General features: G+C 38.0%; 1 protein-coding gene across 23 annotated transcripts in view; it reads right to left on the bottom strand.

The window, feature by feature from the left end:
- DNM3 (dynamin 3) overlaps positions 1 to 26223 on the bottom strand; it is a 562992-nt gene that overhangs the window by 412164 nt on the left and 124605 nt on the right. For 17 of the 23 annotated variants that reach the window (XR_012422750.1, XR_012422743.1, XR_012422754.1 and 14 more), the window contains 2 exons: positions 3732 to 3881; positions 2392 to 2595 (listed from right to left, as the gene is read on the bottom strand). Coding sequence is in view for 18 of the 23 variants with exons in the window: in XM_045396821.2 (XP_045252756.1) it covers positions 2392 to 2595; positions 3732 to 3881 (354 nt within the window). In the remaining 5 variants the exon portion in view is untranslated. The remainder of the gene's footprint in view (positions 1 to 2391; positions 2596 to 3731; positions 3882 to 26223) is intronic. The other 6 variants (XM_074012290.1, XM_065525690.1, XM_074012240.1 and 3 more) reach the window with 1 other exon arrangement.

Raw genomic sequence — 26223 nt, 5'->3', positions numbered from 1 at the left:
ATAAGAATTGAATTTAATCAGAGGATACCTAGCTGATGTCTGCTGCAGAAAAGAATCAATTGCTTGTTTGCAGTCGAAGAAATCACCACACATCTGGAGTCAGAAGCATGTTTGAAAGTATAGTAGGAGAAGCTGAGTTTGTTTTCTACATGGACTCTTCAGGAATGTGACTGGGCCGAACTCACTAGAATTCACTGATGGTATGACTCTCTCTGTCCCAATCTGACAACCATGGCTCAATCTCCTATGGGATAAGAAGGCTGTAAGACAGGAATGGTTCAGCACCATTTTTATGACTAGATTCCAGTCCCAGTTTATAATCTGACTCTTCCAAGTCACTGATGCTGTAAAGGGAGTCCTGGTGATGGTCCTAACTTGCCACCTGGGAGCCTCTACCTGCTTTGTTATAAGACCCAGTTTCAGGGATGGTGGAGGAAACCAAGAAGAAAAAAAACAGTTACCATTGCAGAATTCTGCAAAGGCCCAAGAATTGAAGAACCAATGCTAGGGTATAGAAGGAGCTGAAAATAAAAGAATTGACTGAAGGCTCCTAGAGGACACACCCACATAGCTACCCTTCCTCCACCTCAGCAGAGTACTGAAGACGTGCTTCAAAAGAGGTTGAACCAGAGGGACTCTGGACTCCAGAAAACTTTCAGGAATGCCATTATGAAAGCAGAGGATTAATTAAAAGTGTACACACTGAATAGTGAGAACCATCCTCCTCCCACTCCATCCCCTGCCCCACCAATTCTTGGCTCCAAGAACACTAGACATCAGGCTTATACTGGAGCAGCTCAGGAGAAAATACTCTTAGAACCTAACGATTGAGGAAGTCTCCTAACAAAATGGTCAACTCTCAGCACAGTTACTCCACGGGAAAACCCACTGGTCAATGAATCCCTCTCATGTACACAAATTAGCTTTTGGTGCTCCACTTTCATGCACGAACAAGTGGCAAAAGATGGACAAACATTTGAAAAAGGTCTCTAACATCAAAGACAGAAACAAAAACAAACAATCAGAAAACAATGGACTCAGACAATGTCGATTACAAAAGAAAACCTTCAAAAAGCTCTCACTAAAATCCTTGGAGGAAGATATTATATTTGTGAAAACAAGAACAAGATGCTATTTTTAAAAATAAAAATAACATTCACTAAGTAAAAAAAAATGAACTTTTAAAATGAATCGGAAAAGCAGAAGATAAAGTTGAGTAAATCTTGCTAAAAGTAGAACAAAAAGACAAGAAATAGATTATAGAAAAGAAAGATTGAAATAAAGGATTCATTCAGGAGTTCTAACCTGCTAATAATAAGAACTACAGATAAAAAGAACAAAGAAAATTGGGGCAATTAATTATGAAACAAAGAAAAATTCCTAAAATTGAAGTACATGCATCTCCGTATTAAAAGGGCACATCACTAAATGCCCTTCCGCAATCACTTTATTATTATTATGTTTTTTTTTGTTTGTTTTTGTTTTTTTGAGATGGAGTCTTGCTCTCTTGCTGTGTCGCCCAGGCTGGAATGCAATGGTGCGACCTCAGCTCACTGCAACCTCCTCTGCCTCAACCTCCCAAGTAGCTGGGATTGTAGGCGCCCATCACCACGCCCAGCTAATTTTTGTATTTTTAGTAGAGATGGGGTTTCACCATCTTGGCCAGACTGGTCTTAAACTCCTGACCTCGTGATCCACCTGCCTCAGCCTCCCAAAGTGCTGGGATTACAGGCGTGAGCCACTGCACCCGGCCCCGTGGTCACTTTAAACAGACACACACCGAGGCCAGCATTGAGGTCTCTGATGATAAACTGTCATTATTCAACTCAGAGAAATAAAAAGCTAAAACATCCGCCTAAGAAAGGAACTTTTCTGGATTTTGAGATGGCAATAACAAATAAATCCCTGCTTTTATATATATTGGTTCTCAAATAATTATAAACTAAATAATATCTTACATGCATTAATAGAGCTTCCTATTTTAAAGAAACAAGACAAAGAAAAAACACAGAAAGACTTTTCGTTGGGAGTATATGCAGGTAACTCATAATATTAGTAGATTGTCTGAATTCTGCTGTACCAGAAGTTTACTTTATCAACTTTTTAAAATACATAGCCCATGAGGCTTAGAAATGTCTATTTTCTTGATCTCATTATTCTTAGATTTATATAGGTTTTGACTATATAAATTTCATTATTTTAGTAAATCTTTACTAAATTATTTTTAATATTAAATACTGAATTTGTATTTAAAATACAAAAGGTTTAACAATATTAACAATGCCTAATTTATTTATAATGAAATCGAGTCTTGAGAATTTGTGTTACCTTTAAAGATACCAAAACTCCTGACACTTTAATTCCCTCTCATCTTAGTAGTCACACACTCACCTTGAGGATCAACTTCTTTAGCTAGCTTCAGCGCATCTGAGTTTGCAAGATCAGTATTGGCTGGAGTAACAGCTAAAATCAGACAGTTCTCCCTCGTGATGAACTGCATAATCATTTCTCTGATCTGATACTCAATATCTGGTGGCTGATCTCCCACGGGCACTTTGGTTATCCCAGGTAGATCAATAAGGGTTAGATTTAACACTGTGTGGAAAGGATAAAAGAGTCTTACATACACCTTCAATGCTAAAAGATAACACAGAACCATTTGTCACTTAGCTCAGCTTTCTACATTGTGTATCTGAACAACTCAAACCCATGTGTGAAGAATAAAAAGCATAAAATAAAAATGGTTTTGCTAGTTTTCTCTAATTTTATGATATGATTGTGCTATGCCAAATGATCACTTTAACATAATTTGAAAGGCACTGATTTGCATGCCTAACAGTTTGCTCAGAAAGCTGTCATATCTGTAACTAGGGGGTTATAATTAAAACACCAAACGAAAAATGCATATGCTGTCTGCCAGTCTTGTACATCGCCTTCAAGTGGTATAAAAACTCGCAGGGTAAGATTTGCCCTTTCCTTAAAAAGTATCATATGTTTTTTATAGAAAGTTAACCACTTAGCCTAGTAGAAAGCTGTTAGCCATTCGTGGTGCCCTGGGTTTACTGAATTAGCTGTATGAACAGAGTCAGCAACAACATGACTCTAGCCCAACCTCTCTGTACAAATAATGTTGGCACCAAGTACCCTTGGGAAGTCCTAATTGAGCTTATGTCATTTATATTCTGTTTTAAAAGCAATAGAGCTAAGTAGGGAATAAGAAATGAAAATTTGCCCACTAAAAATTTAGTCAGCATAGAGGCTATTTCCCATCACACCTTATGGATTGGTTATCTAATTTATAAGTTTCTACCGATAGTCTGGGGGGAAAACTCAGAGCTGATTTCTCAGGAAGAAAATAAATAGGACTATATATGGCTGCAAGAAATCCAATAGGGGAGGATGCAACCATAGTAACATGTACCTCTAAGATTTCAGCAAAGACTGAAAAATGGAAGTTTTCATACATACCCTTCTCAAATTCTAAAAGCTTATTATGAAAATGAAGAAAAAATATTTAATGACTAACTCAATTCTGTTTTTATTAAAGTCATCTCCTCCTCCCTCTCCTTAAATGTTCTAAGAGCTCTTTGAACCATAACATTAATGGGCAGTATCCAAAGGATACCCTAGAAAGCCAGCACTGTTTGTATCTTCTGTACAAATGATGTATGTTAATTAATGTAGTAAAAATGTTTGGGGAGAAGAATTTGGAATTTTATTATTTTACTTACCATGTGGGGAATAGACTCGTAAATTAATGGGTATGGAGGAAATGCCTTTATTCATTCCAGTCACGCGATCTGTTTCTGCTTCAATCTCATGCCGAACTTCATCAAAATCTGTAAATTTCTTTCCTTTGCAATGTAGAAACTCAGCATATTCTACAAAAACAAAACCAAAATGACACGACTTAAATTCATGCATTTTTGCCATATTATAAAAAATGTTTCTTTAATTATAAGTCAAATTATCCGATATTCTCTCTTCATCCCTCATGAACATCCCACAGAACACAGTAGTTACTAAGAATCACAATTAATACTTCAGAAATATTAAACATAGTACAGATGCTATAGATGCTAAATTTGCTAATTTTCAGTTGAGCAATTAAATACTATAACCAGTCCCTAAAGCACAAAGCCTATTAAATAATTTAAAGAAAATTTTGGCTGTCCAAATGACAAAGCAAACAACAGCACCTGATTGTTAAAAACATTAGATCTAGGATACCACTGAGTTCTGTTAGCATTTCCCTCTTCAGTATCACCATTTCATCAGGATGGAATGCCAAGTTATATAAATATATCTTCAGAAGGTAAAATAAGTTAGGGGGAATCATTTGATTAATTTGTTAAAAATAAATAATATATGGAATCCTTTAGCTTAAAAACATACTATTGAAATTACGACATCAGCTTGTATAAAGACAATTTCTCAAGGCAAAAAAGTTATAAAGTATTATATCAAAGAAAATATTTACCTGTAATCTAAAATTTTTAAAAAATCCCTCAGCAGAGGGAAAAACACTAAAATAACTACATAAATAACAAAACTGGGTTTTTTAAATTTCAGTAACATCCTACAAAGTGTTGTATTATCAATTTCTATACCTACTTTGAGAGAAATCAGGTATATGAAAAACACCACAATTTAAAAGAAAAGCTAGTACAGTACTATTAGATTTTTTTAAATGAGTATAAATCTAACAAAGAAACAAACCTCAGCAAAGATTTTAGTTTATCTAATATCTCAATGAAGAATTGTACCGCTAACCTTAGACTATGGCTAAGCACCTTGGACCCAAATGCCAGATAAGAGCCAGAGAGATCGAGGCTGCAGCGAGCCGTGATCGTGCCACTGCACTCCAGCCTGGGCAAGAAAGTAAGCCCTCATCTAAAAAAAAATAAAATAAAATAAAAATAAAAATAAAAATAAAAAAAGCCAGATGAGGCAATTATTGGTAGCCTTACTACCATTCCCCATCACAAACAGTTAATATTCACTCTTGGAGATGAAATGTCAAGCCAAATAGCAAGAGAGCTGTCAGATGTGGTCCGTGTCTTCAAGTAGGTTAGCATTAACTCAAAAAGCTAAGGATTAGACTACTGAGAAAAAACATTATGCAGGTAGCATAACATAAATGCTGAGCTGCCCTTAAAATGATAGGAAAGGTAGAGATAGAAAAGATTATTTTAAGTGGTGGTACCCAAAAAAGGAAGTGGGGTATGGACTGAATATTGAACAGTAGGGAGGATTTTGACATGTGCAGGGAGAAAGAGAGGTCTTCCAGAGAATCAGAGAATCTTTGTAGGTTCAACAAATCTGGTAGGTTGTCATGCAGTCTCTGCTTGGACCCATCCACTAATGGTTAACGGAAACTTTGACCTCGTTGGAAAAAAAACTCTGATTGGAAAATGTTTATGTTTGGTATGAAATCTGCTTTCTTGTCATATTCCACGGGTCCAACTTTTGTCCTCTGGTGCTACTCAGCTGTGAAAAGGCCGTGTGCATTAACGTGAGTGTCAGCACCCCGAGTTTGTCTCCTTCCTGGGCCTTACACCCCTACCTTGCTTTGTCTCACCACTACTCGGGCCCTCTGGTGGCAAAGATTTCCCAGTTCCAACCCCAGCCACTCTGAACTGGAAAGGTCACAGACTCCCAAAGTGGACCAAAAAGTTTCCACTTTAATTTACCAAAGAATTGAAATGACCTAGCTTTTGGGATGTTAGAATGAGAATCAGAGACAGACTTAATTTCTGTCTTTCCTGACAACATGCATGGACATGAGTATTTCTCTTTCTATCTTAGTTTCTCCATATAATGTGCCACTTTCTGAAAAACAGCAAGCTAAGTCTCCTGAAAGCTCATTCCTCTAATGTTGGAAGTATACCCAACAGTAAAGACTCAACAGGCTGCAGAAATCTGGCCTGAAGCGATCAGTTCATCAAGATCAGGCATGTTCTTCTACACTTACCCTCACAGGCAGTGTCTTTATTAGAATATAAATTCCCAGAAGATGGAGCCTTCATTTTATTACCCATTCAATGCTTAGGCCAGTACCATGTGAATGTAAGAGTATATAGATAAGTAGAGGACAAAACAGGAAGAAAAACAAAGGAAAAAAAGAAATCAGATCCCAGAAAACAAGCAAAAATTAAATGGAAAAATTAGAAATAATTTAGAAGAAATAGAACTGTGTTTTTTTCAATGCCACCTATTCCGTGGAAAGTGCACCCTTGAGAACTTATGGCTATCACAACTGTTCTGTCATACAGTTCATAAGCTTCTGGATCAGGACTTGCTAATCGATACATTTCAGTTAACATAAATGTGGACCTCCTTTGTTGCCACTAGATGGCACCTACTTGCTTTCTCTGTAGGAAGCATGCCCTTCCGGAAGGGTGTAAAACCAATGCTATTTTCAAATTAGATTTAAATGAGTTCTCAAACTCTTGAAAATACTTTTATCTTGGAATCAAGAGATGATAATTGTGCAGGACCATCTCAAACCTTTGTGTATTTTTATTTTGTCAACCCCTTGGTCAATTTGCAGTGTCTTGTTGAGGATAGTGTCCCCCAGACAAATCCAAGGATACCTATACTCATTTATTTATTTGATTAACATTTTTTGAGATCACTCTACTTGCCAAGAACTGTTTTAGAAATTGGGATATAGTAAAGGGGGGAAAATAAGTCTCTAGGCTCACGAACCTTAAATTCTAATCAGGTAAAACAGTAAACAATGTGTGTGTGTCTGATGCTAAGTGCTATGGAGAAAATAAAATAGCAGGGGGATAGTAAATGCTTTGGGAAAGGGGTTGCTTGGTTATGTGGTATAGATGAGGAAGGCTTCCATGACAGGGTAAAGTGACCTTTGAGCAATGACTCAAGAAAGGAAGGCAGCAGGTCGTACTGTATGGAAGGGCATCCAGGCAGAGTGCCTAAAGCAGATGTGTGCTCGGCATGTTGAGGGAGAGCCAGGTCCATGTGGCTGGAGCACCAGGCGGTGTGGAGGGGAGGGAGGTGGGAAACAAGGCCAGTGCTGTAGACAGGCCTGGATGTGGAGGGCCCATGGACCGTTTTAAGGATTTTGATTTTTCTGAGTGAGTTGGTAGAGCATCTGAAGGATTTGGGGTAGAGCAGAAACATGCTGTGACCTAGGTTTGAAACAACTGTGGCTGCTGTGTTGAGGACAGACATGAGGAGCGAGAAAGGAAGCTTGCTACTGGAATTATCCCGGGGAGAGCTGCTGAGGCTTGGACCAGGGTGACAACAGTAGGGTGGTGATAAGTGGTTAAATTCTAATGTATTTTGAAGAAAAAACCAACAGAATTTGCTGAAGGATTTAAGCTGGGGAATGAGAGAAAGAGAAGCATCAAGGATAACTTCAAAGAGTTTGACCTCAGCCACCAGAAAATGTTTGAAATAGAAAAGACTGAAGGGAAGAGGATGGGATGGGATGGGATGGATGGGATGGGATGGGATGGGATGGGATGTGGGTTGGGACCTATTAAGCTTGTGATACCCATTACACACCCAGCCAAGTTGAGAAAAAGCACTTCTAAGGTTGAGGACAACACAGCTGAAGGAGACACCATTCACATTCAGTCTTTGGATAGGTGTCTCTACTCTGAAAAATTTCCAGAAGATGGCAGTCATGTGCTTGAGGAAAGGGCAGTTTTTTCTAATTCGTATAAAAATGTCTTCAGGGCTAGATATATGCATCTTTTGTTCACGGAGAAGTCCAAGTGAGAGATATATATTTGGGAGTCATTCAAGTCAGGCAAGTGATGAGATCACTAAGCAAGAGTTATAGAAGAGGTCAGAGTACCAGGCCCTGGGTTTTCCAAAGTTTAGGGGTCAGGAAATGGAGACTTAGAAGGTAGGAGAAAACAGTAAGGGGAAAACAAAGCCAAGAAAAGAGGAGACCTACTCCATCCAACCCTGCCTACAACATGTCCAATAACATGTCCAGTAACAGGAAGACTAAGACTGGATCTTAGAATTTAGCAACTTGAGGATCCTTCAGGAGGAGGTTGAAGAGAGAAGAGAAGAAACCAAGTAGAGACTGATTATAGAATAATTCTTTTTTTTTTTTTTTTTTTTTTTGAGACAGGGTCTCACTCTGTCACCCAGGCTGGAGTGGAGTGGTGCCATCATTACGCACTGCAGCCTCGAACTCCTGGGCTCAAGTGATCCCCCCACCTTAGCCTCTGGAGTAGCTGGGACTACAGGCAGTGTGCCATCACATCTGGCTAACTTTTATTTATTTTTTGTGGTGATGAGGTCTCACTGTGTTGCCCAGGCTGGTTTCGACCTTTTGGCCTCAAGTCATGTTCCCAACTCAGTCTCTCAAAGTGCTGGGATTATAGGAGTGAACCACTGTGCCCAGCCAACAGTTCTTTAAGGAGTTTTGTTGTAAAGAAGAGGAGAGAAGGGAGAGGGCAGCTACAGAGGTATGTAAAGTCAAGAGAGAATTTTGTAAAGATAGCAAATTAATGGCATGTTCATAGGCTGAAATGGTGACACCCAGGATAAGTGAAGTGAGAAGACACAAATGCTGAAGTGATGTCTGAGGGGAGGGGAATAGGAGGCCAGAAAGAAACAAACAAACATGCCAGGGCATCCATAGGAACAGGAAGAAGGCAGAACAATGAGCATGGATGAGATGAATAGGTAGAACTAATGGTGGTGGGAGCCTGTGAAATTCATCAGGGGACAGTAGGGATTGATTATATTTGTCTGAGGTCATTTTATATCTTTACTGGTTAACTAGGTGGTTTACTTGTTAACCATTTAACCATCTCACTGGTTAAACTGTATAAGTACTATTATACAGTTTATATACTACTATAGTACTGTATAAGTACAAAATACATTATACACACACACGCACGCAAAAAGTGATCCTAAATGAGTGACCTCAGAGTAATCACAGCAGGTATGACAATTTGGGTCTAATCTATGTCAATCACTGGGGTTCAGACCTGCCCCAGCATATCTGGAAAACCAATAGGGTAGGAACCACAAAATACTCTTTTCTCTGGGAACCAAAGAGCTTCCTGGAAAAGAATTCCACCTACAGGATGGAAAATTCAGCAAAACCAGCTGACCTGGCTTTTCAGGAAAGGGCTACCTGTAATCCATCCTCTACCCAGCTCCAGAGATTCATAGATCCATATCCCCTTGTCTCTGTGATGATAATTGTAGTTTGAGGATGAAGGAAATTCTAGCATCTAAGTCAGACTCTATAGAACGAATTGCACTAGCTGATCAATAGCTAGACCTTTTAAGAGCTGCTAAATGTGTGTCTTCTACTATGGTATACCGTGGTAAACTATGGTTTACCATATTTTTATACTATGGTGAACTAACATGTCTGAAGGTTACACAATCTCATCTTATAGTTTTGAGATACTTTCTTTCTCACAGAAAGGTACAATTTCCAGTGGCACGAGCTCTCTTGACATGTTCTCAGTATTCCTTTCATTCTAAATGTTTCATATTTGGGCACATGAAATGGTCTTTTCCTCAAACAATTTGAGGCTTCAGCCCAGCATCAATGTGAGTAGTCAGTGTATTAAATCTCCTAGCCACAAAGTCATACAAAGGACGAAGGTTATGTGTACGTAAGCATTGAAACCGTGATAATGCATCCACGAAATTCTTTTCTGTTGCAGCATAACCTGTCTTATTGAAATTTATGTTTCATTTTCACAAAATAAAATTTCTGTTTTTAGTTTCACAAAATAAAACTCCTAGTTTTGATTATTTTCTCTGTTTTTACCATGTTAAAAATAGCCTACAATTGAAGCAAAGGTTAAGATACATTACTATATCAAAGAGTGATTAGGGAGGAAAAAAGGGGAATATTAAAAAATCAGAGCTATAACTCTATTTTATTTTTATTTCCTTTTAAAACATTTTAGCACTGTCATTTTTACTGGTCATGAAAAACAAATTATGCTAGGTTAAACAACTGACAAATTGTTTGGGGGAAGGATGAGACGGGTTTATGCCTGGGCAATGTTCCAATCATCTGTGAAAAGCACAGCATGACCATAAGAATTTAAATATTTCCACTATGCCCCTTCCATGGGGAAAAATATGTATATCTTTTCATTAATCGAGGTTAAGTAGAAAGGAATAATTACAGAGCACTAGAACATAATCTCTTGTCCATCTTTATTCTAAGAATCGAGGTTCCTCAAAATTTTAACTGGAGTTTTCTTATTTCTAATAGCAATGTTTTGTGAGCACAGGGCTCCAGTGAAAACAGAGTACAGGGGTCATATACATAAGGGACTGTTTTCAATGCAACAAGCTGAATTCACTGGCTATATAGAGCATTGATGTATGATTATATTTAAAAACATATTTCCTCAAAGGCAGAGATACATTTTACTCTTCTGTGTTTCCCTAATGCCTATTACATTTAGAGTAAAGAACATCTGTAGGCCGGGCACGGTGGCTCACACCTATAATCCCAGCACTTTGGGAGGCCAAGGCGGGTGGATCACCTGAGGTCAGGAGTTCGAGACCAGCCTGGCCAACATGGTGAAACCTCATCTCTACCAAAAATACAAAAACTAGCCAGGTGTGATGGCAGGTGCCTGTAATCCCAGCTACTCAGGAGGCTGAGACAGGGGAATCACTTGAACCTAGGAGGTGGAGGTTGTAGTGAGCCTAGATCATGCCGCCTCATTCCAGCCTGGCTGACAGAGCGAGACTCGGTCTCAAAAGAAAAAGAAAGAAAAAAAAAAAAGGACATCTGTAGATTTATTTCTTCTTTAAAGCAGTCCACTTTGGATATAACAATGCTTCCAATAAATACTCCATGTTCTTACCCATATGTGACAGCTTAAAAAAAAAGTTGATCTCTTAGAATTAGAGAGTAGAATAGTGGTCACTGGAGACTGAGAAGTGTTGGGGGCAAAGGAGATAGAGAGAGGTTGGGGAGCAGATACAAAAGTACAGCTAGATAGGAGTAGTAAATTCTAGGATTGTGTAGCACTGAAGGGTAACTACAATTAAGAATAATAAATTGTACATTTTCAAATAGCTAGATGAGAAGATTTTGAATGTTCCCAACACTAAGAAATGCTAAGTGTCTGAGGTGATGGATAGGCTAACTACCCTAATTTGATCATTACACATGGTATATATGTACTGAAATATCACACTATATTCCATAAATATGTATAATTATTATGTGTTAATTAAAAGTAGTAATTTCTAAATGCTCCCATCAAGTCATTCCAAATTGAAGGCAAGATCCTAGAATTTTAGTTTAGTTATATATTAATTACATAGGACCCAGATATGAAACAGAACTCAACTGTATTGCTAAGATAAACAGGGAAAGTCTAGCAATCAAAGAAAAAAGGAAATCTAAAGAAGCAAACAATTACCCTCAGGGAGTTCTGCAGTGGGTAAAAGGTAGAGGTCTCAGTAGGAGAGTTAAGAACAATAGGGTGAGATGCGAGTAAGTCAGGGGGTGCCAAGATTTCATAAAAGACAAAAAGCTGGTGCCAAGCAGGTATCAGACCAGACACAGACCAGGGTTTAAGATCAGGGCTCTGGTACTCTCAAGACAAAGTAGGAAATTAAAACAAAACTCCAGATGCAAACGAGGCTGAAAACCAAGATGCAAATTCAGTCATGGAATGGAAGGCAGAGCTATTTTGTCAAGATACAAAGCCGAAGCCAGTTGAACAGTATTCAGGGTCAAGAGAAATTAATATCAGTGCCATCTTGAAATTTACTGCTGAACAACAGCCTTTACAGTTTTCTTCTGCTTCTAAAGCCTGGATAAGGCTGAGCCAAGAGGTGAAGGTTAAGGGGCCCCATGTAACTGGAATAGTGCTAGTGGACAAGACCAAGGCCAGCATTTACAGAAATCCCCAGAGATGGGGGACTTTTATGGAATATTCTACCACAAGTATCCAAAATAACAATCAGAATCTAGCAGCTGTTGATACCTACATAGCTCAACTTAGTTCTATATTTTTTTCCAAAGGAGCTCGAAGAGTATAACAAAAATCAACTCTATTTCATACTCATAGTTTATTTCCACGTAAAACACAATCAAGAGATAAACTATATTCCAAATCTTAGCACCAGAGTTATTTCTAGACCTTCTTATCCTCTTTTTCATCTCTATCCTAAGTGCTCTCATCTAATCTCATTGCCTTAAAATTTTTTACATATGTCCTCTAAATTCACATCTCAGACATTCACCTCTCCTTTGAATTCCAGATTTGTCTATATCTAATTCTAATGCTTAATTGATATTTTCACTCAGATGTCTAACAGATATCTCAAAAATCACCTGTTCAAAGCTTCCTTTCCTCAACTCTCTTCCAAACACTGTCTCACTGCCTCCACTATGGCCATGCTGCTTCTAAGCCTGCTGCACCTCTTACCTGTACTACCGAAAAAATAGCCTAACTAGTCTTTCTGACTCCACTCTTGTTCCACTGAATCCATTCTCCACCCAGTAGCTGGAAAGATCTCCTTAAAACATACATCACATCATGCTTCTCCCCTGTTTAAAGACTTTTACTGGTTTTCCAGTACATTTAGAAAAATACAGATTCCTCACCCTGGCCTACTCTAGAAAGTCCGATACAGTCTGCCACCCATCTGCCTCTGATGCCATCTCTATCACTACCTCCACCCTACCTGCTCATTCACTCTGCCTGCAATGGCCTCCCTTCCGCAGCTCAAGAGTACCAAGTCCCTTCCTACCTCAGGGCCTCTCTATAAGCTGCTCCTCTTCTGGAATGTTCGTCCATCTAGTGTCTGCATGTGTGGCTCCTTCCTGTCATTTACTCATCCAAAATATCATCTCTTTAGAGAGGTTTCCCTGACCAGACAAAGTAAAGTAGCATCTCTTAGTCATATCCTATTACATTGCCCAATTCTTTTTCTTCAGTGCACATGGTCACTGTCTAAAGTTTTTCGTATTTGTCTTTTATTGTCTGTCTTCATCCACTGGAATATAAGCACCATGAGAACAGGAGCATTATCTGTCTTACCCCTGCTATATTCCCAGTACCTAAACAAGTTGCATATTTGTAGAATTGAGGAATAAATAAATGAATGAGTAGATGACTGAAAGAATCAACAAATAAACCTTGGAGGAGGTTTGAGGTTTGTGGATAAGGAGAAAAAAATGTTTATAAATATGGCTTTTGACATGCTGAGCTTGAGATACATTTGAAATATCCAAGTAGAGTTTCAAGCAGTCAGTTAAAAATATGAGTCTGGAGTTTAGCCCAGGAGCTAAACATGTGAGAGTTGTAATGTTTAGGTTGTAATTGAAGCCACAGTGTGGAAGACATTGTCAAAGGGAGAATATGAAATGACAACCAAAAAGGAGCCTTGGGCAGATGTAACCTTAGAGGCCAGATAGAAGATAATGCATTGGCAAGGGAGCCTGAAAGAGTGAAAAAAGAGATAGAAGGAAAACCAGGAATATTTGGCATATAAGCCAAAGAGTAATTGATAATGTCAAAAGCTGTTGAAAGGGCAAGGTAAGTTAATTTTAAGGATGTAGGAAACCAGATAATACATGTTGAATTTCTATCCAATTCCAACTGGATAGAAAATTTAAACACTTTTTATTATTTCAACGATTTTTGCTATAGATTACTTTGTTTACTTAAAAGTATTTTATGTGCTATTTTATGCTTTTTTTCCTCCCTTGTGTCTCTTCCCTTGCTATCACGTTTACAGTTGTCACTTCTCACTGTTGGCAACACATCTGTTTTTAAGTCATATTCCCATTCTCATTTGTGGTTTTATATTTTACCCTAGACTGAGAAATCCAATAACCCAGTATGCATGGTCTAAGTCTAAAATAAGGCTGGAAAGGCCAGAATAAGGCTGGGACCCTCTAATGCATGAGATTTACATCAAAGACTTTGTAATATCAGTTGGGTACTCAAGGATCTTTTTGCTTCCTCTTGATAATCAGCTAAGTTTAGAAACTGAAATATCAAAAAGAGTTTCTGAATAAGGAGCTATTCCAATGTTTTTAAGAATAATTGAATGTACAAATTCTGAGACAGCAAATGTCAGTCCTTGTTTTAATAATGAAAAATAAGATGATCTGCCAAATAAAAATCTATAGAGTAATTAAAAGCAAAATGATGAGACTTTGTCATGAAAATTCAAATAATCAGATTTCAACACAAAAAATACAATAGGAAGTCTAAGATTTACAAAATGAAAATATTGTTTCCCCACAGAATCTTGGCCACTAGGAATAAAATTTATAAATGACATCTAAGTAGTAGCTGTATCAGAACTGTAAGTATGTATATACGTAACTAAAAATTTTTAAAGAAAATATTAGAGTTGCAATACGCATTGCTGGATACATTATAATATCTCAAAAATTCAACCACAAAAAACTTTTTCTATGAGTATATAATGTTATACACAAGTTGCCACCAACATTATTTCATCTAAATATTTAAAGGAGATTTTTAGTGTGTTTTTGGTAAGCTCCTTAAATGTCAATGATATGGTTTGACTGTGTCCCCACCCAAATCTCATCCTGAGTTGTAGCTCCCATAATTCCCACATGTCATGGTAGGCACACAGTGGGAGGTAATTGAATCATGGGGTTGGGTCTTTCCTATTCTGTTCTCATGATAGTGAAGAAGTCTCACAAGATCTGATGGTTTTATAAAAAGGAGTTCCCCTGCACATGTTCTCTTGCCTGCCACCATGTAAGATGTGACTTTGCTCCTCATTCACCTTCCATCATGAGTGTGAGGCCTCCTCAGCCATGTGGAACTGTAAGTCAATTAAGCCTCTTTCCTTTATAAATTACCCAGTCTCGGGTATGTCTTTACTAGCAGCATGAGAACAGACTACTACAGTCGTCATACCAAATTCCTGGAAGTTGTTAGCAGCTAGAAACAGCCAATTTAATTTTTGTATATGGTGGAAATTATTAATCCAAGTTTACTTCCAGTAACCTTTGTTGGAAAGACTACCATTTCTCCACTGAATTGCCTTTGCGCCTTTGTCTAAAATCCATTGTCTACATATGTGTAGATCCATTTTTTGAATCTATCCTGTTCCATTGATCTATTTGTCTCTTTATGCCAATGCCACATCATTGATTATCGTAACTTTATAAGCCCTCATTTTAAGAGATAGGGTCTTGCTAAGTTGCCCAGGCTGAAGTGCAATGGTTATTCACAGGCACAATCATAGCGCTCTACAGCCTGAACTCCTGGGCTCAAGCAGTCTCTCTACTAGCTAGGAATACAGGCACAAACCATGGCACCTGTATAATGAGATCAGATAACGTTAATTCTCCAACCTCAGTGTTATTTGTCAAAGTTGTTTTGGCTATTCTGGGTTATTTTATTTTCACATAAATTTTAGAATCAGCTTGTCAGTTTCTACAAAACAATCTATCTTTTAAATCTTTATCTACAACATTGTAACATCATTCAGAAAAATTTTCCTCTTCTGGCCCAAGTTTGCACATATATACCCACAACATGTTTTGCTAAAAGCACAAGTATGTTCCCATGATGCTTACTCTGATAAATGTATTAAACTTTAACAAAATCACAGATTCTTATAACTGGGAGTGATATCGCTTCTAAATGCTTTCCTAATAGAGAAGTCAGTTAAGTTTTGTTTGGAGCCCTACAAAAATGTTTATTATCAATTATGTCTCAAGCAACATCTACCTAGTCTGTACAGTATAACTTGATAATAAGAGTACATATTCTTACATTGAAAGGTCTAAACATATGAAAATAAAGATTTTATCTTGTAAATATCATGTAAATTCTTGGACACGATATGAAAATTGGTTATATAAAACTAAAATGCCAAGCCACTTCATCTGACAAGATGCCTTTGCTTAGAAGTGGTAGAAATAATTCTATGGCTCAGGCAATAGAGTCAACCCAATCATTTCTTGAAAAGTTTTTTAAAAAGGAAAACAATGGCCAGGTGCAGTGGCTCATGCCTGTAATCCTAGTGCTTTGGGAGGCCAAGACACAAGGATCACTTGAGGCCAGGAGATCAAGACCAGAATGGGCAATAAAGCAAAACTCCCTGTTTAAAAAAAAAAAAAAAAATCTTTTTTTTCATTAGCAAGGCATGGTGGCATGCATGTGCAGTCTTAGCTATTCGGTAAACTGAGACAGGAGGATTGCTTGAGTCCAGGAGTTCAAGGGTGCAGTGAGCCATGTTTTCACCACTGAACTCCAGCCTGGGTGACAGACCAAGACCCCAACTCAACAAAAAAAAAAAAGAATAAGAGGGGAAGAAGGATAGGGAGCAAAAAGAAAACCAAATTTTGTCCCTAGTATGAAGAAAACTCAATTAATGAAACAGGTCAATTAGTGTATAAATTATATAAATTGGGATAAATAAACTTAAAATATTTAGAAGTTTCCCTTAGATAATTCTTGAAAGAATAGCCAGCACTCAATAAAACCTAATGCATTATGCAGTCAGTTTAAATGATGCTAACAGAAATGCACCTATAAAGAAAACAAATTAAAGTTCAGATCCAAAACTCTGAAATTTTGGTTTTCTTCAACTCAATTTGTATGTAAATTAATACTTAGCTATGATAGTCACTAATTTTCTCAATTGGAACTTAATGGAAAACTCACAAGGACACCCACCTCCCTTAAAAGGGGCTTAAATATGAAAAGTAATTCATTTCTTTTGCAAAATAGATAAAATTATGGGAGTAGAAAAATGGACAATCAGTGAAAAATATATGAGAAAAAAATCTGTCTTACTTGAAAAGCAAGCACACTCATTTTAGAGGGTTCTTAATACGAATAACATAGATCACAATGAAAAATGCAGTTTCAGTAACAGTATAGTTACTACTCAGTGATCTGATTGTGTCATCATATGAATAACTGATTTGAAATACTCCATTATATAATAATACTTCTTAGTAGTTTCATAAAGTTAGAAGAGTCTATCCAAAATATCTGTAGCATCCCTCTCTCAACCTTTGAGTTTATATGCAAATTTTTCCTGAAATAAAGTAAGTTTCCCCTTGTTAACATTCTCACAAGAGTCAGCCATGCCTACAGTATTCTGAAGTAAAAAACACTAGTGATTAAGACTTTGGGCCAGGAGTCGGGGCTCATGCCTACAATTTTAGCGTGTTGGGAGGCCGAGGCGGGTTGATCTCCTGAGCTCAAGAGTTCAAGACTAGCCTGGGCAACATGGTGAAATCCTGTCTCTACCAAAAATACAAAAAATTAGCCAGGCATAGTGGCATATGCCTGTAGACCCAACTACTTGGAAGGCTGAGGTGGGAGGATCACTTGAGCCCTGGAGGTGGAGGCTGCAGTGAGCCAAGATTATGCCACAGCCTGGGTGACAGAGGAAGATCTTGTCTCAAAAAAAAAAAAAAAATTGGAGTCAGACCCATGTTTGAAGGTTCTGCAATTTCCTTATCACAAGACTGAGAAATCACTTAACTTCCCCAAGCCTCAGTTCCCTCTACTGCAAAATAGTGTCTCTTTCATAGGTTTCAGTGAGGGCAAGAGAATAAATACTTCTGCTTCATTCACCAAAATTCTCCCAGTAACTAGGTATAGGATCTCAACAAATTCATACCGTATCAAAGAATATATGAATGAAGGCATTTAACACATAGTAAACCCTTAATTTAAAAAAAAAAAAAAGAGAGAGAGAGAGAGAGAGTAAATCTGTAACAATTAATCTAAATAGCAAAAGCCTTAGTCTCAAAGAGGTTAAACGAATTGCCTAGGTTACACAGGTAGGAGATGTCAGTTCAAGATTTAAATCCAGACATTCTGACTCCCGGTTACAATCTGTTAGCCACCCCACATTAACTGTGTCTCACTACTTCAAGCTCTCCCCTCCCAGGGGCTTTGATTCCAATTCTTAGCTTTTAACATCTTGTTATCAACTGCTCCTTCTTTCCACCAGCACCACTATCCGTCCTCCCCCGCCCCCTACACATGGGCATTTTCGAAAATACAGGAATCTCATCTCCTACTCTTCATACCGCGGTTCTTGTTTCTGGGGTTATGGACTACTTTAAGCATTTGAGAAAAGCCATGGAAACTTTCCCCATAAAAATGTACAAACTTACATGTACACAAAATTGTACAAATAACTTCAGGGTATTGAGAGATAACTCTGCTCCACCCTCTTCCCCACAGGAATATGGGGTTTTTTGTCTGTTTGTTTCTTTGTTTTTTGTTTGTTCGTTTGTATTCGAGATGGAGTTTCGCTGTTGTTTTCCAGGCTGGCGTGCAATGGCGCAATCTCGGCCCGCCGCAACCTCCGCCTCCCGGGTTCAAGCGATTCTCCTGCCTCAGTCTCCCAAGTAGCTGGAATTAGAGGCGTGCACCACCACGCCCAGCTAATTTTGTATTTTTAGTAGAGACAGGGTTTCTCCATGTTGATCAGGCAGGTCTTCACCGCCCGACCCCAGGTGATCCGCCCGCCTCGGCCTCCCAAAGTGCTGGGATTACAAGTGTGAGCCACTGCGCCCGGCCTAGGAATCTGTATTTAAAGTGCCTCACATACTGCCTTCTGCACAGCAAACACTCAATAACTGGTTTTATCACTATCATCGTCTATGCCTTTCAAAACAACCTAACAAGGCCCTCTTCAAATATCATTTCCACTAAGAAATTTCCCTTGATCTCTCCACTGCAAGGAATGTGCTTCTCCTCTAAAGTTTTTCAAGGTCTTGTGAATGTACTACTTATGTGATTTTGCATGTAGAAACGGCCTTAAAGATTTTCTACCAAAGCCAGTGCTTGCTCCTTACAAATAAAGAAACTAAATCCCAGGAGGCTAAGTAACATGTTCAAGGCTATTCACGTAACATGTATTATGCCTTCTACAGCATAGTAACTACTTGTTTGTGTTTTATCTCCAATGCTACAATGAAAGTGCTTAGAGAGTAGGGACTATGTCTTCTACAACTTTGATTTAACATTCCTTAAGGATACAGGAATGATTACAAGAAAAAAATGAATGAATGAATGAATGAATGAATGAATGAATGATTCCAAGTCAAAACTGAACTATGTACTGTTTTTCAAAGACTATGAGGTCTTGAATGCCTCTTTCAGCGTTTTAGAAGGTCTAATGTTCTTTTCCTCTTTCAGTATGAACCAACACTCTGGAGCAAAATCTCTGAGACTTTCTTTTTAGGAGCAGATCTTTTTATGAGCCATCTCCTCCCCTTCTGGTCTAGTCATTTATACAGACTAGCTCACGATAAGACTCTTAAAGAGTATGTTGTTGCTGTCTGGACTTCATTTTCATATGAAGCTTAATACCATGAAAATATTGTATTTTCCATTTCCCAAAACCTGTTTTGGCTTTTGTGATAAGGTCTTCTCGGGGGTTTGGGGGGTTTTTGTTGTTGTTGTTGTTTTTGATATTTTTTGTTGTTGTTTGTTTGTTTTTTGAGCAAGCCTGCAATTACACATTGTGCTTCTTAGGTTACAGAATTCAGACTATTTTGCTTCTTAGGTTACAGAATTCAGATTATTTTCCATTCTGTAATATATCCTTTCGATTGGGAGTGGAGTTTTCAGGCCATATGAAAATCTGCTACTCATTAAACAACCACTAGTATAGGGAAACAAAGTGTTAAGCTATATTTCATAATTGAAGGACTTACCAAAGTTGGAAAAGAAGACAAACTTGTGAAAATTAAGCAAAAGATTTAAATAAAATTTCAAGATAAACAGCTTAATGAATAATTGTCAAATGAATGCTATGTAGATTTCACAAAGGGAGGGGTCTTTTTAGGGTAGAGTGGTCTGTAAAGGATTTATAGAAAGGGTAGAATCTGAATTACACTTAGGAGATTTCATATAATTGGGAAAAAACCAAGAGGAGAAAAGAGAACATTTAAAACTATAAACAAGTGATTAACAAAAGCACCAAAGAGAAAAAACAAAAGGAAACAGGATATATACGGCTGGGCAAATAACAACACATACCACATTTTTAAAAATAAAAATGTGTGAAATTAATGAGTGAAATCATAAAGCATTTACTCAGAAGTGTAAGAGACAGAATGCATTCCTCTTTGTGGTTAAATGTTAAATAAGATAATGCACAGAAAGAATTTAGCACAATGCCCATTGCATACTAAGTATATTTAAAATGTAGGCTACTGTTACAGTTTTTTTTAAAATGTTCAACATAAAAGTAATGCCGAAATTTGACAAGCACATCATTGGACTGTTATAACCTGTCAGGGAAAGAGATTTTCACAAAAAACAAAACTGAATTCTGATAATAGCTACTTGATACTTCTTTTTAACATCCTGAAAGAAGAAACTTTAAAAAAAACAATTGAGACCCATTGAAAAACAGTGACCAGTAAAAGTTAGAAGGAATGTTGGTTGTATACACATCACATATACAATATTGAGCTCAGTGGTCCTAATGGTGATTCTTACTATACCCTATATTTGATTTAAAAACTAATTTTAGAATACAGCGCTTACATAAGATGGAACTGCATTGCATATAAAAGTTCATACTTATCCTAAAAATAATTTGGAGGATAATTATATATCTTAGCAAAAATATTTTTATTTATCATATTTAAAATCAAATTTGAATCCAAAAACATATTTTATATACATATTCTTAAGATACATCTGTTACCTAAGTTAGTATGTAAATTAACACACATTAAGTACTGTTAATACCCCACAAAAGTTCTGGAAAATAGGTATTATCCTGGCTAACCTGTAACTTCTCTGTGCTTCAATTTCTTCCTATGTAAAATGGAACTAATAATGATCATGATAATAATAATAATATCCCATATAGCTAAAAAAAGTCAATTTCCCAAAAATGTTACCTTTACAATTTTTAATATATATTGTCTTACCTTTATTATTCTTCAGTAGTTCTGAGTTTGTTATTGGATTGTTTTAAAAATTATTTCAAGATATAATGATTTTTCCTGCCTCAAAGTATTCCATCCATAAAGTGAAAATAGCAGTAGGATGCAGAAGAAAGGAACTATCTATGCCAAATAAGAATAAGTGCTTATGTTTATCTGTTTCCTCCAAAACTTGTGGTTTTGCCCAATGAAAGCCCCAAAGTCACATGGACTTCTATAATTACTAACTCTTGACCCTTAGAGTAAATTAAAAATGACTGAGAATCTGCTGTACTATACACCAAGCTTTTATTCACACACATTATTTCATGTTAATACTCCAAACAACCCTGATTGTCCTGGGTAAACTGTAATTTCTCTGTGCCTCAGTTTCCTCTATGTAAAATGGGAATAATGTCACCTACCTCCTAGGATTGTTGTGAGAATTAGATAAGACGATATATTTATTAGGGCCTAGAGAACAATACCTCAAAATATGGCGTTTTGACACGCTGAACTAAAGAAGCAGCCCCAAGGTCTCTCTCTGGCCTTCACCTGCCTATCTGTTTAATCTCTTTTTTTGCTGAAGCACACTGGGAGAGACTCTTTCTAGAATTTCCTTTATATGACTAAGAAAGCTTCTTTACCAAAGAAATGCAATTTTCTTAAGATCCCCCATTTCTAGGAATCCCAATGAAGAGACTAGGAGTCATCACCATGTCCAGAGAGACTTCTCATCTATTCTTCTAAGGGCAGCTCCAGAGATTACCTGGGAGACACCACCTGCATAAGAAGACAACTTTTGTTCACAGTGAAGTTCAGCCCCTCACGTTCCCACTGCCTTGCTCGGAGCTCACTGGAACTTCATCCTGACTATAATTTATCACTGTTCTTTGTGCTCATTCATTCCCCCTAAAAATCAATTACTCCTACACCTCCACTTCCCTTAACCCAGTAAGGAGGGTATTTTAGCATCAACCATGTGGCCCTTCTTTGAGCTTTCCTATTTTTTGTTGGTTCCCATGCTTATACACATTAATAAATCATTATGCTTCTCTCTTGTTAACCTGTCATTTGTTATAGGACTGTCAGCCATGATGGGGAGCAAAGGGATCACCCCCTTTCTGTCCCCACATTTGGAAAGCACTTAGACAAGTGCCCAGTAAGCATGTACACGCTAAAGCCTGTGTAAATGTCATTATTAAAGTAATGATAACAGTTATTCTAGCTTTTCTAAGAAATAAAGTGTTTTTCCATCAAAGCTGAATGAGCCAATTGAAGGCAGAATCTGAGACATCTCTACAAGTTTCAGCTGTAACCACTAAAGTTCACATTTGAACAACACAACAATAGCATAATTTTGCATTTGGTACTTGAAATGCACCTTTATACAGCAATCACTCATTTGTTCCAACAGAAAATTGAAAACAATATTTAAATTTAAAGTCCCATTTTTTTTCCCTTAGTATAGGTTAGTAAGCAAATGGGACAGAAGAATGGACTTTCACTCCAACTATAATTCCTTAAGACTGTTATAGGAGGCCATTGGTTTGGACTGAGCTCCTGCACTAAGCCCAACACATACCAAAACAAAATGGGGTAACTCAAGTTAAAGTTCCACACCACCAAGCCAAAACTAAGTTATTTATCCGATCTTGCAAGAAATCAGGAGAGAGAGATAATAGCCAAATTTCCAAACAAGCCAGTGCTAGCTGGCATGATAATGAAGTGCCCTCTGCTTTAACCTTTGCAAGAAAAGTAACCTTGAAACAACCCAGACTTTTTTGGTTTTCTGTTTCTGCCTTCTTAGTCCATTTCTGTCTATAAAACCAACCTCTGCTCAATTCATTGGAACACTCATTTTATTTTGTAAAATGAAGTGTTGTCTGATTCTAGAATCACAAATAAAAGCCAGTTAAGATCTTTAAACTAAATTTGTTGTAATTTTGTCTTTTGACAAGATGGAAGTTTTCAGTACCAGAAGAAAAAAAAAGGTAAGCTTTTGAGTTTCTGTCATCACAGAATCATACTGATTAGAAGCCTCAATAGAAGAGAAAGTGCTTTGAACTAACAACAGAGCATTTTTCATGTGTTTAGCACATATATACATTCAAAGCATCTTCATTTGCTCTATCTCATTCAATCTTCAAAACCATTTTATGGAAAGTGATCATCAAAGAGATTAAGTTGTAGGGGCGGAGGGAAGACTTCCTCTGTGCCCACTGAAGGTTTGCTGAAAATAACCTGACAAAAGGCAGTTTAGTAGGAGAAAAAGGCATACAAAATTTAATTTGCATAAACGCAGAAGCAATATACAAAGTATGAGACTCAAAGACGGTCCAGATGATTGAGGCTTCAAATCTCTCTTCATAGAGGAGAGATATATGGACCTGTGAGGTATATATTATTTTGTAAATGATTCTCTTTGAAAGCTGGATGGAACAAGTTATGGGAAGGTAAGGGGTGGGCAGAACTGCACAGGAACAAAGGTGGTCTTATTATGCAAATAAATTTCCCCAGTTAATTTCTTGGAGCTGCACTCAGAAGAACAGATGAAAAGTCTGTCTGGGCATGTTGACTTGGTGACGATTCCCAGTCCCTTCTGTTTCTCTGAAGGTTGATTTTTCCTAGCTATTTGATGAGATTTCTAGGGAGGGTGCTTTTAAAACAATTGCACTTCTTTGTGAAATACACTTTCTTAGATAAGGAAATTCCAGAGAGAGTCTCTCCCCCTCTTCTTCCTGGGAAAAAAAGGAGGATGAGAGGCAGAGGAAAGTCAGAGAGAGACCTTGGTTTTGAGGCCTATTTCCAAGGCCTTTCCATTTTCAAAGCACTCAGTATTTCAAAAAGCTAGATTTTGGGGAATTGTTTTCTGTATCCCAACAAAGTAATTTATTTATAAAGTCACAAACTAAAAGACGGTAGAAATACAAGAACTCAGGTCATTTCACCACTGGTCCAGAGCTCACTTCACCATACCAAGCCAAACACCATACCAAACACATCATGAACAGTATTTCAGTTACAGTGGGAATCTGTAAGTATGAGACTGCCACTGTATGTAGAATTGACCTAAAAAATGACTCAGAACTGACTTTTTACCTCTTGGGCCTGTGATCTGAGAGACCAAAATAGATGCCCTTTTGTCAACTAAGACAAACCCTAAGATTAAGGAAACAAAAGTTACCTACAGGTCTAGGGTTCAGGGCTCAGCTGGCATGACAACTTCCTAAATTCCTGAGGCTACAAGAAAAACCACACCCTTGCTATACTCCATAACAAAAGGAGTTATTCGACCATTCTTAACTCTGATTCACAACCCAGACCACTAAGACTCAATGACTGAACAGAAGGCTGGCTTTATAAACATTTTTTTCTGATAAGCAACTACAAACCTTAAGCCAATTTCAGCCACGTTATAGAGGTTGCGCACAAACTGTCTTTGTGTCCTATAGTTTGCCTTTTGATTTAAAGAGCCAAATTCTACCTCATTTTAATGCTAAAACCCCACCCCAAAGTCAACACAGTATGTATGTTACACATGTTTACTCACTGCATATGCACTTGGCTCCTCTTGTAAATATGGGTAGCTTTCCCCTCAAACTTGCTGAATGTGTATGACTGTATTGTGTAATACAACTCTGTGGAGCATAAAACCCAACCTGCCCCTTCCCACTTCAAAGGGAGAGTACCCTGGGTCGATGCCAGAGACTCTCTTCCTGATTTGCAAACTGATATTGCTAACAAAGCTCTTCTTTCTACTATTTAGTCATCCTGGTGGTCTTTTGGATGGCAAGCCCCTTAACACTTCTGAGAATATAATAATAAAAGGATCAGGAGAAGTAAAGATCTGTGAACCCCACCCTCTGCCCATGAAGGGCAAGGGAGGGAAATGCCTTCTTCTGCCCTCATGCTTAGTGAGAGACCTTTCAGAGAGCTTGAGATCCTGCAGCTGAGGGACACGGAGGCTTCTGTGCCTGGCTTAGGCCAGAGAAAGCTCAAGCCTATGGGAGTAGACTGGGCACCATCAGGGCAAAGGATAGAATACGTGAATATTTTCCATAGAACAGATGCAGGCCACGTGGGGAAAGAAGCTGCCCAAAAGACATTTAAGTGTTGTTTAGGAGGGCCACCTGAGAGGGCAAGGGGGACTTCAACAGGGAGTATCTCTATGGACCAGGTGGTGAATGCAACATAGTAAGAAATATGTATTTGGTATCTGCCCATGGTGCCTGACACAGAGCTTCTAAAGCACTTGGAATTTGCTGAGTCATGGGGATGAGAGAAGTATCATTTGTTATTCATAACAGATCCCTTTCAACCATACCTGAGTTTACGCTAATGAGGGGATTCTTGATTGACCCCTGGTTGCCAGAGAACCCAACTACATGACTAGAAAGTTGGAATTCTCAGCCCTACCCCCTAATCTCCAGGGAGGGGAGAGGAGCTAAATATAGATCACCAATGGCCAATGATTTAATCAATCACACCTACATAATGAACTTCCATAAAAACTCTCACTGAAGGGTTTCAGAGAGCTTCAAGGTTGTTAAATGCATCCATGTGCTGGGAGGGGGACATGCCTGAACTACATGGGGACAGAATCTCTCATGCTTCAGACACTTCTGGACCTCGCCCTATGTACTTCTTTTGGCTGTTCCTTTATAATATCCATCCCCACCCCCCAACCTTTTATTTTTTTGAGACAGGGCCTTGCTCTGCTGTCCAGGCTTTACAGTGGCATAATCTTGGCTCACTATAGCTTCAACCTCTTCAGGCTCTGGTAATCCTCCTACCTCAGCCTTTCAAGTGGCTGGGACTACAGACACATGTCACCATGCCCAGCTAATTTTTGTGGGTTTTTTTTTTTTTGTAGACACAGGGTCTTGCCATGTTGCCTGGGCTGGTCTCAAACGCTTGGCCTCAAGCAATTCACCCACCTCAGCCTCCCAAAGTGCTGGGATTACAGACATGAGCTACCATGCCCAGCCTATTATATCCTTTTAAATAAACAAGTAAACAAAAGTGTTTCCTTGAAATATATGAGCTGTTATAGCAAATGATTGAATCTGAGGAAGGGGTCATGTGAACCCCTAATTTGCATGTAAACCCCTAGTCAAATTGCACAGAAGTATGGATTACCTGGGGACTCACTACCTGAGATTAGCATTTGAACTGGGGATAGTCTTATGGGAATAAGACATCAACCTGTGGAGTCTGTGTTAACTGAATAATGTCAGAATTGAATTAAATTGTAGGACACCCAGTTGGTGTCCAGAGAATTGAGAGAATTGCTTGGTGTAGAAAATCCACAC

Source organism: Macaca fascicularis, chromosome 1 (genome assembly GCF_037993035.2).
Source record: "Macaca fascicularis isolate 582-1 chromosome 1, T2T-MFA8v1.1".
Classification (NCBI taxonomy): domain Eukaryota; kingdom Metazoa; phylum Chordata; class Mammalia; order Primates; family Cercopithecidae; genus Macaca; species Macaca fascicularis.
Note: the sequence above shows the minus strand (reverse complement) of the source record. Positions and strands in the feature narration are given on the sequence as shown.